This window comes from Eumetopias jubatus, unplaced genomic scaffold (assembly GCF_037043125.1).
Source record: "Eumetopias jubatus isolate StellerSeaLion01/CBP00866 unplaced genomic scaffold, mEumJub1_p1.0 scaffold_4, whole genome shotgun sequence".
NCBI lineage: Eukaryota > Metazoa > Chordata > Mammalia > Carnivora > Otariidae > Eumetopias > Eumetopias jubatus.
This window is the reverse complement of record NW_028274810.1, coordinates 68,238,090-68,253,327: the sequence shown is the minus strand read 5'-3', so window position 1 is coordinate 68,253,327 and position 15,238 is coordinate 68,238,090. Positions and strand designations below refer to the sequence as shown.

The 15,238-nt window shown below is 37.0% G+C and overlaps 1 protein-coding gene across 1 annotated transcript in view; it reads right to left on the bottom strand.

Moving 5' to 3' along the window:
• The window catches only part of AGBL4 (AGBL carboxypeptidase 4), a 1,510,278-nt gene that overhangs the window by 741,330 nt on the left and 753,710 nt on the right, over positions 1-15,238 (bottom strand). Inside the window, exon 4 of the mRNA XM_088022849.1 lies at positions 355-449. Within this exon, the coding sequence (XP_087878975.1) occupies positions 355-449 (95 nt within the window). The remainder of the gene's footprint in view (positions 1-354; positions 450-15,238) is intronic.

The window sequence follows — 15,238 nt, the reverse complement described above, 5'->3', positions numbered from 1 at the left end:
TATACAACATCTCTGCTCAGGCTAAGAAACAAAAATAAAACAACATAGAATCAATTTCAGTTACATTTCCAAAGATACCATGATAAAAGGCCAACAGGACAGAAAGTTCACCAAATAACAGACTGTACCTTCCCTCATAATGGAATGCTGGTCACTCCATATGTGGAACCATGTTCCCTATTCCAACATTCTCAAAGAGCCCTACCCTCTACCTAGAACCCAGACAATAGCCATCAAGAAATTCATCTTACTCCTCTCAGTGCCAGTGAGGTTAAGCCCTAGCCATCCAGCACATTAACTTTGAGACCTGGGTCAAATTCCCAACCAGAAGTAGGCCCCGTTCTGGTCACTTACCATTTGGGTCTGCTTGTAGATTTCACCATAGGAGCCATTCCATCTCTATAAAGACTCTTGGTTTTACTGAAGTTAACAATATTGAAAATGACTCTCTGAAAAAAAAGGAAAAATTTTATCAGAAGACTATGCTATGTAAGTTGTCACTTCCTGCTAATCAGGAATGGAAATGATAAGCAAGGTTAGAGGAAGTCATATGGACTAGTTGCCAACAGTATAGTGAGAATAAATGGTGCCCATAGAAAGTCAATGTATTTGTGCCAGCTTAGCATAGTAGTCAAGAGCACAGACTCTGAAACCTGGAAGCCGGAGTTTTAATCCCACTCTACCACCCTCAAGTCATGTGACCTTGCCAAGCTACTAAACCTTTCTATGTCTCCTCATTTGAAAAATGGCAATAATAACAGTACTTAGGATTACTGATGATAATTAAATAAGGTAATAAATATACAGTGTTTGGAACCATGCTTTGTACATAGTTAACGCTACATAAATTTTAGCTATTATTAACTGTGCCCTTTCTTGAGGCTGACCTAGAATTTATATGGAAATGAATAATAGTATTATTAGAGTATTACATTTGAAGTTCAGAAAAGATAATAACTGAATGCAAAATTGAAGTTTAAAAGTTCTACAACTGTTCAGCACCCCTTTCACTAGACCTGGAGGATATATGTCCTCTTCTGCACCTCCTTTTGTTATCCTCCACTGGGGGCCAGGGATACTGAGCTCAACCCTAATCTCAGCATCAATTTATAGAAGCATAGGCACTTGGGTAAGTCCCTTCCCTGTCTGGGGTTCACGTTTAAAATGGAGGAGTGGAGTGCTCTAGATGACTAAAATCTTTCCATGACGGTAGTATAGGGAAAAGAGATCAGTCTTTGTTTTAGTAAACAGTTTTATTATTGTACGTGGAGAGGAGAGATGGGGAAAGAGAAGAGAATTGGGGTTAAAACACACTCAATGACCACTGAAATAGTCCAAAAGAGAGAGGATGAGAACCAGAGCAAAGGCAACAAGAGTAGTCAGAGAAATAGGAAAACTTTCAAAGGGTTACCATAGGCTAGTTTTTCTATCCATAGGCGGTGAAAGAGAGGGAAGCATCAAAATTCACATCTAATTTCATTGAGCAAATATTTATTGTGTGATGTATTATATAATATCAAGTGCCAGGAATTATATACATTTTTATAAATGCTTAAATACTCTACTATAACTATACAAAATATTACCATCTCCATTTTACAGATGTGGAAACTGAGCTCAGAGAAGTTAATTAATTTGTCCAAAGTCATGCAATGAATATATGGAGAGTTGATATTTAAATCCAGGGAACAAAAAAGATAAGTAAAACGTCCATGATCTCTACGCTTGAGTTACTCACTAAGGTTCCAGAATTTCTTAACTAAACCAAGCCTGTTTTGTAAAGTAAGGGCAAAAATAAATAAAATGGTAATTTTCTTTAACCTTTTAAAATTTTGTTTACTTAAAAGAGAAAATCAAAGCTATTTTCTCTAGCATCATATTTAGGACTAACAAAAAATGCTTTGTTCTATGAAATAAGCTCTTAAGAATAACGTGTTTTCCTTTCTGCTCAGAGACCCAGTTACTGACCCCATCACCAGGCATTTCAGTTGCAGACCTCTCTTCTGTCATTAAATTAAATCATCAAGAATGTCCAAGACTGTTCAGTTATTAATAACCTAGACCGAGGGGCACCTGGGTGGCTCAGTTGTTAAGCATCTGCCTTCGGCTCAGGTCATGATCCCAGGGTCCTGGTATTGAACCCCGCATCAGGCTCTCTGCTCAGTAGGAAGCCTGCTTCTCGCACTCTCACTCCCCCTGCTCGTGTTCCCTCTCTTGCTGTGTCTCTCTCTGTCAAATAAATAAATAAAATCTTTAAACAACAACAACAACAACAACAAAAAAACCCTGGACCTGCCTGTTTTCAGTTCAATTACTTATCCCAGGGTCTTGGCTGCCGTCTGATTTAAGAAAATCCGTATCAAGGGGACAAATGGCCTTTGAACCTCACAGGGCTTCATCCCCCTTTTCTGAGATTTTCTAGGTGTCAGATCTATTTCCAGTGAACCTGGAAGCCATACTGCACTTTTAGGAACTAGATTAATGCTAAATAAAAGGGAAATCTAATACAGAAATAATGTTCATATGTGTAGCTGGAATAAAGAAATGAGAAAGTGAAATATCTATTGATCATTAATATCCTACTATCCTCTGCCCAGTAAAATTTCCCAGGTCTTTTAATATGCTATATTATTTCCTGACTTGCTAATTTTAGCCATGTTGACTGGTGTGAGGTGATATCTCATTGAGGTTTTGATTTGGATTTCCCTGATGCTGAGCAATGTTGAGCTTTTTCATTTGTCTTTTGGCCATTTGGATGTCTTCTTTGGAAAATGTCTGTTCATGTCTTCTGCCCATTTCTTGATTGGATCATTTGTTCTTTGGGTGTTGAGTTTGATAAGTTCTTTACAGATTTTGGATACTAGTCCTTGATCTGATATGTCATTCTGTCGGTTGTCTTTTGGTTTTGTGGACTGTTTCTTTTGCTGTGCAAAAGCTTTTTATCTGGATGAAGTCCAAATACTTCATTTTCGCCATTGCTTCCCTTGCCTTTGACGATAATTCTAGGAAGAAGTTGCTGCAGCTGAGGTCGAAGAGGTTGCTGCCTGTGTTCTCCTTTAGGATTTTGTCTCATGTCTTTCAACCATTTTGAGTCTGTTTTTGTGTGTGGTGTAAGGAAATGGTCCAGTTTCATTCTTCTGCATGTGGCTGTCCAATTTTCCCAACACCATTTGTTGAAGAGACTGTCTTTTTGTCATTGGACATTCTTTCCTGCTTTGTCAAAGATGAGTTGACCATAGAGTTGAGGGTCCATTTCTGGGCTCTCTATTCTGTTCCATTGATCTATGTGTCTGTTTTTGTGCCAGTACCATACTGTCTTGATGATGACACCTTTGTAATAGAGCTTGAATTGCGGAATTGTGATGCCACCAGCTTTCCTTTTCTTTTTCAACATTCCTCTGGCTATCCGGGGTCTTTTCCGGTTCCATACAAACTTTAGGATTATTTGTTCCATTTCTTTGAAAAAAGTTGATGGTATTTTGATAGGGATTGCATTGAATGTGTAGATTGCTCTATGTAGCATAGACATCTTCACAATATTTGTTCTTCCAATCCATGAGCATGGAACGTTTTTCCATTTCTTTATGTCTTCCTCAATCTCTTTCATGAGTATTTTATAGTTTTCTGAGTACAGATCCTTTGCCTCTTGGGTTAGATTTATTCCTAGGTATCTTATGGTTTCGGGTGCAATTATAAATGTGATCAATTCCTTAATTTCTCTTTCTTCTGTCTTGTTGGTGTATAGGAATTCCACTGATTTCTGTGCACTGATTTTATATCCTGCCACTTTACTGAATTCCTGTATGAGTTTTAGCAGTTTTGGGATGGAGTCTTTTGGGTTTTCCACATAAAGTATCATATCATCTGCAAAAAGAGACTTTGACTACTTCTTTGACAATTTGGATGCCTTTGATTTCTTTTTGTTGTCTGATTGCTGTGGCTAGGACTTCTAGTACTATGTTGAATGGCAGTGCTGATAGTGGACATCCTGCCGTGTTCCTGACCTTAGGGGGAAAGGTCTAGGTTTTCCCCATTGAAAATGATATTCGCTGTGGGTTTTTCATAGATAGCTTTTATGATATTGACGTATGTACCCTCTATCCCTATACTCTGAAGAGTTTTGATCAAGAAAGGATGCTGTACTTTGTCAAATGCTTTTTCGGCATCTATTGAGAGGACCATATGGTTCTTGTTCTTTCTTTTATTAATGTATTGTATCATATGGATTGGTTTGCGGATGTTGAACCAACCCTGCAGCCCAGGCATAAATCCCATTTGGTTGTAGTGAATAATCCTTTTAAGGTACTGTTGTATCCTATTGGCTACTATTTTGGTGAGAATTTTTGATTCCATGTTCATCAAGGATAGTGGTCTGTAATTCTCCTTTTTGATGGGGTCTTTGTCTGGTTTTGGGATCAAGGTAATGGTAGCCTCATAAAACGAGTTTGGAAGTTTTCCTTCCATTTCTATTTTTTGGAACAGTTTCAGAAGAATAGGTATTAATTCTCCTTTAAATGTTTGGTAGAATTCCCCTGGGAAGCCATCTGGCCCTGGGCTTTTGCTTGTTGGGAGGTTTCCTTAGTGGTTATAGGTCTGTTCAGTTTTCTATTTCTTCCTGGTTCAGTTTTAGTAGTTTATACATCTCTAGGAATGCATCCATTTCTTTCAGATTATCTAATTTGCTAGCATAGAGTTGCTCATAATATGTTCTTATAATTAATTGTATTTCTTTCGTGTTGGTTGTGATCTCTCCTCTTTCATTCACGATTTTATTTATTTGGTCATTTCTCTTTTCTTTTTGATACGTCTGGCCAGGGCGTTATCAATCTTATTAATTCTTTCAAAGAACCAGCTCCTAGTTTTGTTGATCTGTTCTACTGTTCTTTTGGTTTCTATTTCATTGATTTCTGTTCTGATCTTTATGATTTCTCTTCTCCTGCTGGGTGTAGGCTTTATTTGCTGTTCTTTCTCCAGCTCCTTTAGGTGTAGGGTTAGGTTGTGTATTTGAGACCTTTCTTCTTTCTTGAGAAAGGCTTGTATTTCTATATACTTTCCTCTTAGGACCGTCTTTGCTGCATCCCAAAGATTTTGAACAGTTGTGTTTTCATTTTCATTGGTTTCCATGAATTTTTTTAATTCTTCTTTAATTTCCTGGTTGACCCATTCATTCTTTAGCAGAATGGTCTTTAGCCTCCATGTATTTGAGTTCTTTCTGACTTTCCTCTTGTGACTGAGTTCTAGTTTCAAAGCATTGTGGTCTGAAAATATGCAGAGAATGATTCCAATCTTTTGGTACCATTTGAGACCTGATTTGTGACCTAGGATGGGATCAATTCTGGAGAATGTTCCATGGGCACTAGAGAAGAACGTGTATTCTATTGCTTTGGGATGGAATGTTCTGAATATATCTGTGAACTCCATTTGGTCCAGTGTGTCATTTAAAGTCTTTATTTCCTTGTTGATCTTTTGTTTAGATGATCTATCCATTTCAGTGAGGGGGTTGTTAAAGTCCCCTACTATTATTGTATCGTTGTCCATGTGTTTCTTTGCTTTTGTTATTAATTGCCTTATAAAATTGGCCTTTCCCATTTTAAGGACACAGACATGGTTGTTAGATCTTCTTTTTGGATAGACCCTTTATGTATGATATAGTGTCCTTCCTCATCTCTTATTATAGTCTTTGATTTAAAATCTAACTTGTCTGATATATAGATTGCCACCCCAGCTTTCTCTTGGTGTCCATTAGCATGGTAAATTATTTTCCACCCCCTCACTTTCAATCTGGAGGTGTCTTTGCGTCTAAAGTGAGTCTCTTGCAGGCAGCATATCAATGGGTCTTGTTTTTTTTTATCCAATCTGATACCCTGTGTCTTTTGATTGGGTCATTTAGCCCATTTACATTCAGGGTAGCTATTGAAAAATATAAATTTAGTGCCACTGTATTGCCTGTAAGATGACTGTTATGGTATATTGTCTGTGTTCCTTTCTGGTCTATGTTAATTTTAGGCTCTCTCTTTTGCTTAGAGGACCCCTCTTAATATTTCTTGTAGGGCTCGTTTCATGTTTGCAAATTCCTTTAGTTTTTGTTTGTCCTGGAAACTTTTTATCTCTCCTTCTATTTTCAGTGACAGCCTAGCTGGATATAGTATTCTTGGCTGCACATTTTTCTCATTTATTGCTCTGAATATACCATGCCAGTCCTATCTGGCCTTCCAGGTCTCTGTAGATAGGTCTGTTGCCAATCCAATGTTTCTTCCATTGTAGGTTACAGATCTCTTGTCCCGAGCTGCTTTCAAGATTTTCTCTTTGTCTCTGAGACTCATAAGTTTTACCTTAGATGTCGGGGTGCTGACCTATTTTTATTGATTTTGAGGGGGGTTCTCTGTGCCTCCTGGATTTTGATGCCTGTTTCTACCCCCAAAATAGGGAAGTTCTCTGCTCTAATTTGCTCCAATATACCTTCTGTCCCTCTCTCTCTTTCTTCTTCTTCTGGGATCCCAATTATTCTAATATTGTTTCATCTTATGGTATCACTTCTCTCTAGAATTCTGCCCTTCTGTTCCAGTAGTTGTTTATCTCTCTTTTTCTCAGCTTCTTTATTTTCCATCATTTAGTCTTCTATATCACCAATTCTCTCTTCTGCCCCATTTATCCTAACAGTTAGAACCTCCATTTTTTATTGCATCTCATTAATAGTCTTTTTGATTTTGACTTGGTAAGATTTTAGTTCTTTTATTTCTCCAGAAAGGGTTTCTCTAATATCTTCCATGCTTTTTTCAAGTCCAGCTAGTGTCTTTAAAATTATCATTCTGAACTCTAGTTCCGACATCTTACTAATGTCCGTATTGATTAGGTCCCTGGTAGTACGTACTGCCTCTTGTTCTTTTTTTTGAGGTGATTTTTTTCATCTTGTCATTTTGTCCAGAGGAGAATAGATGAATGAGAGAACGAAATGCTAACAGGGTAACAATTATCCCAGAAAAATATACACTAAACCAATCAAAAGAGACTTGAAACTGGGGGAAAAGAAAGGAAAGAAAGAAAAAAGTAAAAACAGAAAAAAAAAGAAAAAAAGAACATGATCAAATATGATCAGGCTGATGAATAGATCAGTACCACACACTAGATTTTGGGCATATTTTGGTGTGTTAGAAGAAACTGCCTCCCAAAATTTTAAAGAAAGAAAAACTTATACATTGTCAAAAATAAAGGTAAATATGATGAAGGGATGGAATATGAATGTAAAGATGAAAAACAGAAAAGATTTTATAAAAGGAATTGATAAGATAAGAAGTTGGTTGTAAAAAGAAAGAAGAGAAATTTGAAAAAAAAGAAAAGAAAAGGGAGTGAATGTGATCAGGCAGGAGAGTAGAACAAAGCCATACACTAGAGATTTAGGGTATATTTTGGTCTGTGAGAAGAAACTGTATCCCAAAATTTTAAAGAGAGAACAACTTATATATATAACAAAAATAAGGTTAACTAATATAAAGGGATAGAATATGACTCTAAAAATGAAAATAAAAAAGATTTTTAAAAAAGGGATTGATAAGATTTTGGTTGAGAAAGGGAAAAAGAAAAATTAAAAAAAAAAGAAAATTAAAAAAATTAAACTTTGAAAGACTAAAGAATCAGGGGGGAAAAAGCCATGAATTCTATGTGCAGTATTCCCCTAGTTCTGGCGTTCTGCCGTACTCATTGATCCGTAAACATGGTCTTGGCTGGCTGTTCTTACTGATTCTCTGGGGGAGGGGTTTGTTGCAGTGGTTTTCAAATGTCTTTGCGGGAGGCGGAATTGCCCCGCCCTTGCCGGGGGCCAGGCTAAGTAATTTGCTCCGGTTTGCTCTCAGTAGCTTTTGTTCCCTGCAAGCTTTCCATACAGATTTGGAGGACAAGAGTGAAAACGGCAGCCTCCCAATCTCCACCCTGGAGGAGCCGAGAACTCAGGGCCCCACTCCTCGAGTGAGCCCCCAGAGAAAAGCAGTCAATCACTCCTGTCTCCCTGGTCTCTGCCCTCATTCTGTGCTCACCCGGCCAGTGATCGAGCATTTCTATCTCTGGCACATGACCCCCGTTTGGAGTCTCCAAACCTAGCAGATTCCTACAGTGAGCTTCCGTGCCGCTCCTCCTGGGTGAGGAAGGCAAGTCTCCCCAGATCTGCTACTTGTTGTGTCCCTCTGAAAAGCAGTGGCCTGACTGTGCCACAGATCATGGTTTATGGTAACCCCGAGCTGAGAGCCCACTCCTCGACTCTGTCTTTGCAGCCGGCTTCCCCGCTCTGACACCTAGGAGATCTGCTGCACGCAGGCACCCTGGTCTTTCTGTGACCCCGAGGATCCCAGTGAGTGTTCCACCTCCTGCTTAGCCACTAGAGCGACATCCCTCAGTGGAGCAGACTTCTAAAAGTTCTGATTTTGTGCTCTGCTGCCCTATCACTTGCCAGTAGTGGCTGACAGAGGCTCCCTCCCCCGCCATCTATCTTCCCGAATATTACCTCAGATTCACTTCTCCGCATATCCTACCTTCCAGAAAGTGGTCGCTTTTCTGTTCAGAGAGTTGCTGCTATTCTTTTCTTCGATCTCCTGTTTAGTTCATAGGTGTTCAGCATGGTTTGATCCCTATGTAGCTGAATTCCTGGAACCAGATGAAATTTAGGTCTCCTACTCCTCCACCATCTTGCTCCTCCCCCTTCTCAATGTGGTTTTGATTTGAATTTCTCTGATGGCTAATGATGTTGAACTTTTTTTTATACGTCTGTTAGCCATTCGTATTTCTTCTTTGGAGAAGTGTCTGTTCATGTCTTCTGCCCATTTCTTGACTTGATTATTTGTTTTTGGGGGGTGTTGAGTTTGAGAAGTTCTTTATAGATCTTGAATACCAGCCCTTTATCTGTAGTGTCATTTGCAAATATCTTCTCCCATTCTGTATGTTGTCTCTTTGTTTTGTTGACTGTTTCCTTTGCTGTGCAGAAGCTTTTTATCTTGATGAAGTCCCAAAGTTCATTTTTGATTTTGTTTCCCTTGCCTTTGTATACCTGTTTTGAAAGAAGTTGCTGTAACCCATGTCAAAAAGGTTATTGCCTATTTTCTCCTCTAGGATTTTGATGGATTCTTGTCTCACACTGAGGTCTTTATCCATTTTGAGTTTATCTTTGTGTATGGTGTTAAGAATGGTCGAGTTTCATTCTTCTGTATATAGCTGTCCAATTTTCCCAGGACCATTTATTGAAGAGACCGTCTTTTTTCCATTGCATATTTTTTTTCCTGCTTTGTTGAAGATTAGTTGACCATAGAGCTGAGGGTCCATATCTGGGCTCTCTATTCTGTTCCATTGATCTATGTGTCTGTTTTTGTGCCAGGACCATGCTGTTTTGGTGATCACAGCTTTGTAATATAGCTTGAAATCAGACAACATGATGCCCCCAGCTTTGTTTTTCTTTTTCAACATTTCCTTGGTGATTCAGGGTCTTTTCTGGTTCCGTACAAATTTTAGGTTTGTTCCCAGCATTTTGAAAAATGCCATTGTTATTTTGATCTGGATGGTGTTGAAAGTATAGACTGCTCTGGGCAGCAAAGACATTTTAACAATGCTTATTCTTCTGATCCATGAATATTTTTCCATCTTTTTGTGTCTTCTTCAATTTCCTTCATAAGTGTGCTGTAGTTTCTAGAGTATAGATCCTTTACCTCTTTGGTTAGGTTTATTTCAAGGTATCTTAAGATTTTTGGTGCTATTGTAAATGGAATTGATTCCCTAATTTCTCTTTCTAGGGTTACACTGTTAGTGTTTAGGAAAGCAACTGAATACTGTGCATTGATTTTGTATCCTGCCACATTACTGAATTGCTGTAGGAGTTCTAGTAATTGGGGGTGTAGTCTTTTGGGTTTTCCACATAAAGTATCATATCATCTGCAAAGAGAGAGAGTTTGACTCCACATGGTTCTCTCAATTGATGCAGAAAAAAGCATTTTACGAAATACAGCATACTTTCCTGATTAAAACTGTTCAGAGTGTAGGGATAGAGGGAAAATTCCTCAATTTCATAAAAACCATCTATGAAAATCCCACAGCGAATATCATCCTCAATGGGGAAAAGCTGAGAGCCTTTCCCTTAAGATCAGGAACACGACAAGGATGTCCACTCTCTCCACTATTGTTCAACATACTACTGAAAGTCCTAGCAACAGCAATCAGACAACAAAAAGAAATAAAACGTATTCAAATTGGCAAAGAAGTAGTCAAACTTGATAACTTTTAAAAACTACTGATGCTTGGGCCTCAATTCCAATCATACACTCTGATATCTGATGCATTATCTCATTTATTTTGAGGATAATGAATTTTTTGAGACATGGACTATTTATTATCCCTTATTTATGGATAAGGCAAGTAATTTTGAGATTAAGTAAATTAAAATCATATAACTGATAAGTAGAACAGTTAGAATTTGAACCAAGTCTATTGACTCAAAAGTAATAAAGTCATGAACATTCTAGACAGATATGTCTGAACAGAAACCCAGTTCCTCACTAGTGCTGTGAGCTTGGGCAAGGTAATTTTTTCTATTGATTATTTGTATCCAAAATTGGGATGATAACAGTATCTTGACAAACTTTTATAAGAAACTGTGAGATTGTATAAGTAAGTTACCCAGCACATTGTACCTACCTCATAAGAGGTACTCAGTATTTATCAAGCCTTCCTCCTTATCTTCAATAAAATAGGAAATTTTTGTTCATTACAACTTCTTCCTTTCTTCCTTTTATTCCTTTTTCTTTCTTCTTTAGATTAAAATTTTTAATCTAGGCTTCTTGCTTTAGCAATATGGTGCTCTAGATCACAGCTTTGTAAATAGTGACCTGCAGCACACCGGTAGGCTGAGGGTGGATATAGATCTCAAGCAGCCATATGTGAGGCCTGGAGTTCTGTCCATTCTGACCAAGCAGTTCATGGTGCTCTGGAAGAGTGCAAGCTTCATTCTAGGTGTAAGCCATGGAAAGATCCAGTGTGGCTGAGGGTATAGTGAAGAGCCTGAATGCTGGCTAGATAGTAGACTTGATTCTCTGACTGTATATATCTGATACTTTTGTCTAATCATGAGTAAGTTTCCCATTTAAGGTTGTCCAAGCTATTCCCAGGGACTATTCTAAATAGGCATGTGCATGCTGTAAATTAAGGGGTCATCACAATTTTAAAATATTTCATTATCTAAAAACATTTTATTAAAAGTTTGATTAGATTTGAAAGCCATTTGATTTTCACGTGAAACTTCAACATTGCAATTATGAGTGAAAGGAATGGGAGAGCTGTTCAATGACTTAAATATAATTTCATACAGTTTAAATATTTGAACAATTTTTAAATTTTTTATCCCTTTATTGTGTGAACAGTTTCTCATTGATGGTGACTATTAAGATTTTGAAGAGGTTGTCACTGAAAAGTCTTGATTAGGAATCGCATGTATCCATTACAGAAATAAAAACCTCATATAAAAATGATATGTTCCCAGATACAAACTGAAGAGTTTCAATTAAAAATTTGAAGATTGATTGATTGATTGATTTTTAACATTTTAGAGAGAAAGGAAGAGAGTTTTATTCAAACCCAAGTCAGGATAGCTGCCTGGGATAATACACAATCTTCACAGAGAAGGGAGTACTCCAGGGAAGGAACATTTGGGGCAGGGTTATATATTTGTTTTATTTTGTTTAACATACAGAATTACACATCATGATGAGGAAGAACATTCCAGAAAGTTAGACTTTTTCTTATATTTTTAGTATGTGCAAATCGGTACTTTGACTTTGACTTTAATCTTATGGGAGCCAAAGAGATTCTTTTGTCTTTCTTTCTCTTCTTTCTTTCTTTTTCTTTCTTTCTTTCTTTCTTTCATTTACTTCATTTAATTTTTTTTATTATGTTCAGTTAGCCAACATATATTACATCATTAGTTTTTGATGTAGTGTCCAACAATTCATTAGTTTTGTATAACATTTAGTTCTCATCACAACACATGCCCTCCTTAATACCCATCACTGGGCTACCCCAGCCCCCCAGCCCCCTCCCTTTTGCAACTCTCAGTTTGTTTCCTGGAGTCCAGAGTCTCTCATGGTTTGTCTAAATAAACTAAGCATTTGATTTCCTCTTTATAATTTATGTTTTATTTTTAAATTATGTGTTAATTTTTTTGACTAAACTTCATATGGTTATCCAAGAAATGTTCCCCAGTTACCCTAACATTCTGTACAATATCATCTTCTCTGTGTGAATTAATATTATTTTCTCTGTGTACCTATGCATGAAAAAAGTTGGACAATACTGCCATAGATAACCTTTTGCAAAGTACTAGAAACCACAGGAATATTCAGGAACATTTTTTTTTTAAGATTTTATTTATTTATTTGACAGAGAGAGACAGCACATACAGGAGGAGCAGCAGGCAGAGGAAGAGGGAGAAGCAGGATCCCCACTGAGCAGGGAGCCCGACGCGGGGCTCGATCCCAGGACCCTGGGATCATGACCTGAGCTGAAGGCAGCTGCTTAACCAGCTAAGCCACCCAGGCACCCCGGGAACATTCTTTACGTAAAGAGTTCCTAATAAATAGAAATCCACAGATGCCAGAAAAATACAGAGGTGTAGAAAGCAGGTTATTGGTCTTGGTATCTAGGAATTTACATTTTAATACTCATACAAGGATAGCAAATGAGGCCTTAAATCTGCATGAGCCAGGATGTTTGGAATGAGATGCCTCCATAAATCTAGTACTCTCAAAACGATATAGTATGAATAGAACTATGTTCTAGAAAGAAATCACTCACAAGCAGTGGGATATGACAAAGAAGCATGCCTAACTCTTTCTGGGTTTGGGGTAGAAAAAATAATTTTTAAAAATGGGCCAGAACATTTTTGGGTTTGGTTTGAATTTATATTACAACTTGGACTTAAGAACCCAGGTCAAATATTTAAAATAAATTTAGTTACAGGCAGATATCCCTGGAGCTATCCCTATATCCCTAGTAAAAATAATGAAAAGTTGTTTTAAATGCACACATCTGCAGCCCAAGAACACAGAATTCCCATAAACAAAGTCCTGTGGAGGTTAAGATTTCACATGTATTTATAAAACATATAAAGAAATAATCCACACTAAAAGTGAGAATCAACCAAAAAATAAATAACTGAATTTGGCCACAAAGAATTTTAAGTCATAAAACTATCTGGTCAACTATAAAGAAAGTATATTTTTGCAATGACTAAAAAATTAAAATAACATTTCAAACAGATGAAAACAGAACAAAACACAGTAAAAAATTAAAGACCAGAAATATTCTCTAAAAAATTAAACAGAGCTTCTAGAAATATATTTTTTACACCAACTGATCTTAAAATTCAGTAGACAGATTAAAATGCAGCATAGATGACATTTCCAAAACTCAACACAGTGAATTAACAAAATATGGCAAAAGGATAGAGAGGAAAAAACAAAAATCTACCTTAGACATGAGTTATAGAGAGATAAAAGAAACTGGGAGAGGCAAAAATCTCAAAAGAAAATGCTATTCAGATTTAAGAGTCACAAGTGAATCCAAAGCAGGATTAAAAAAAAATCTAGATATAGACACATCATAGTGAAACTGCATAATACAAAGGGCATGCTTTCAAAGCAAATCAGAGAAAACATAAATTACCTACAAAGACACAGAAATTAGACTTAAGCAGACTTAACACCAGCAATGTGAGAGACCTGAAAATAATGTACTTACTATTACCCAAGAATGAAGGTAAAATAAGTTTTCAGACAAACAAAGGTAAGAAGTATAGCAGTTTTAGAAAACCCTCAGTGAAGGAGGTACTTACTAAAGGACGAACTTCAAAGAAAGAAACTGAACACCAAAGGTAAGAGTGGCAAGAAACAACAGTGAGCAGAGTAACAGGTAAATCTAAATAAGAATTGACTGCACAAAATGATTATTATGAAATAATAAATTTAAGAAGTGCTAATAAGCTTGCACCAAAACACTGATCAACAATAACAGATGTGTTTGAAACTGGGGTAAAGTGGAGGGAGGCAAAATCAGAGTTAAAGTATGGTAAGTTCTTTGTATGGTTCCAAAGGAGGACAGGGATACTAAATAACTTAAGACATTGCTATCAAATAAGCATGTGGCAGTTTAAGAGTAGTCACTATAATTATAGAAACAGGAGTTATAAATTTCGAATGAGTAAAAAGAAAAAAGAGAATAAAGAAAAAACATAAAAATATAATAGAAGATGTGACAGGATGGGAGGATTAAAAGCAAAGAAAAAGCAATGTATATGGAAAACCCAAAATAAGATAGTAAAAATAATTCCAAATATCAGTAATCACAAAAATTGGAAATTGATTAATTTACATGTTTAAAAAATTTCTCAAACTGATTAGGAAAAAAAAATCCACATTTACCATCTTTCCCAGGTAATGACTAAAATGTTAACACCTAAATGTAAAGATATTTACATAGTAACGTAAAGATAATTTAAATGTAAAAGGATACATTTTTAAGGTTTAATAATATTCCATTGCATGTATATACCATATTTTGTTTATCCAGTAATCCAATGAGGGACATTTGGGTTGCTTCCACCTCTTCACTATTGTGAATAATGTTACTATGGACATGGTATTTATTTTTAATTCTGGTTGTATTCAACACAAGTCACAAAGTTCCTGAAAATTTGACAATCAACCGTTGAAAGCTGGTATCAGCTGACTTCAGCACACCACTACCTGGAACCAATGAATGGGGATACACATAAACCTTCCCTTGAAGGTTTTAAAACTGAGAAAATTTGGGATGATTTAAAGCATGCTTGGGAGCTAAGATGGTGGTGTAGTAGGAGGACTCTGGGCTTACCTCATCCCTCAAACACAACTAGGTAACTATCAAAGCATTCTGAATACTCAGGAAAATCGACCTGATGACTGAAAGAACAAACTGCACAACTAGAGGGAGAGAAGGAGAGAAAAGGCTGCTTCAAGGAAGGTAGGAAGTGCAGAGATGTAGTATGGGGTGCTGTGGAGGGGAGGGAGCCCTGGTTGTGGAGAAAGGGAAGAGAGAGGGAAGGGAACAGGGATAAGCACAAGAGGAAAACAAATGGTGTTGGGAAAACTGGACAGCAACATGCAGAAGAATGAAACTGGACCACTTTCTTACACCATACACAAAAATAAATTCAAAATGGATGAAAGTCCTAAAT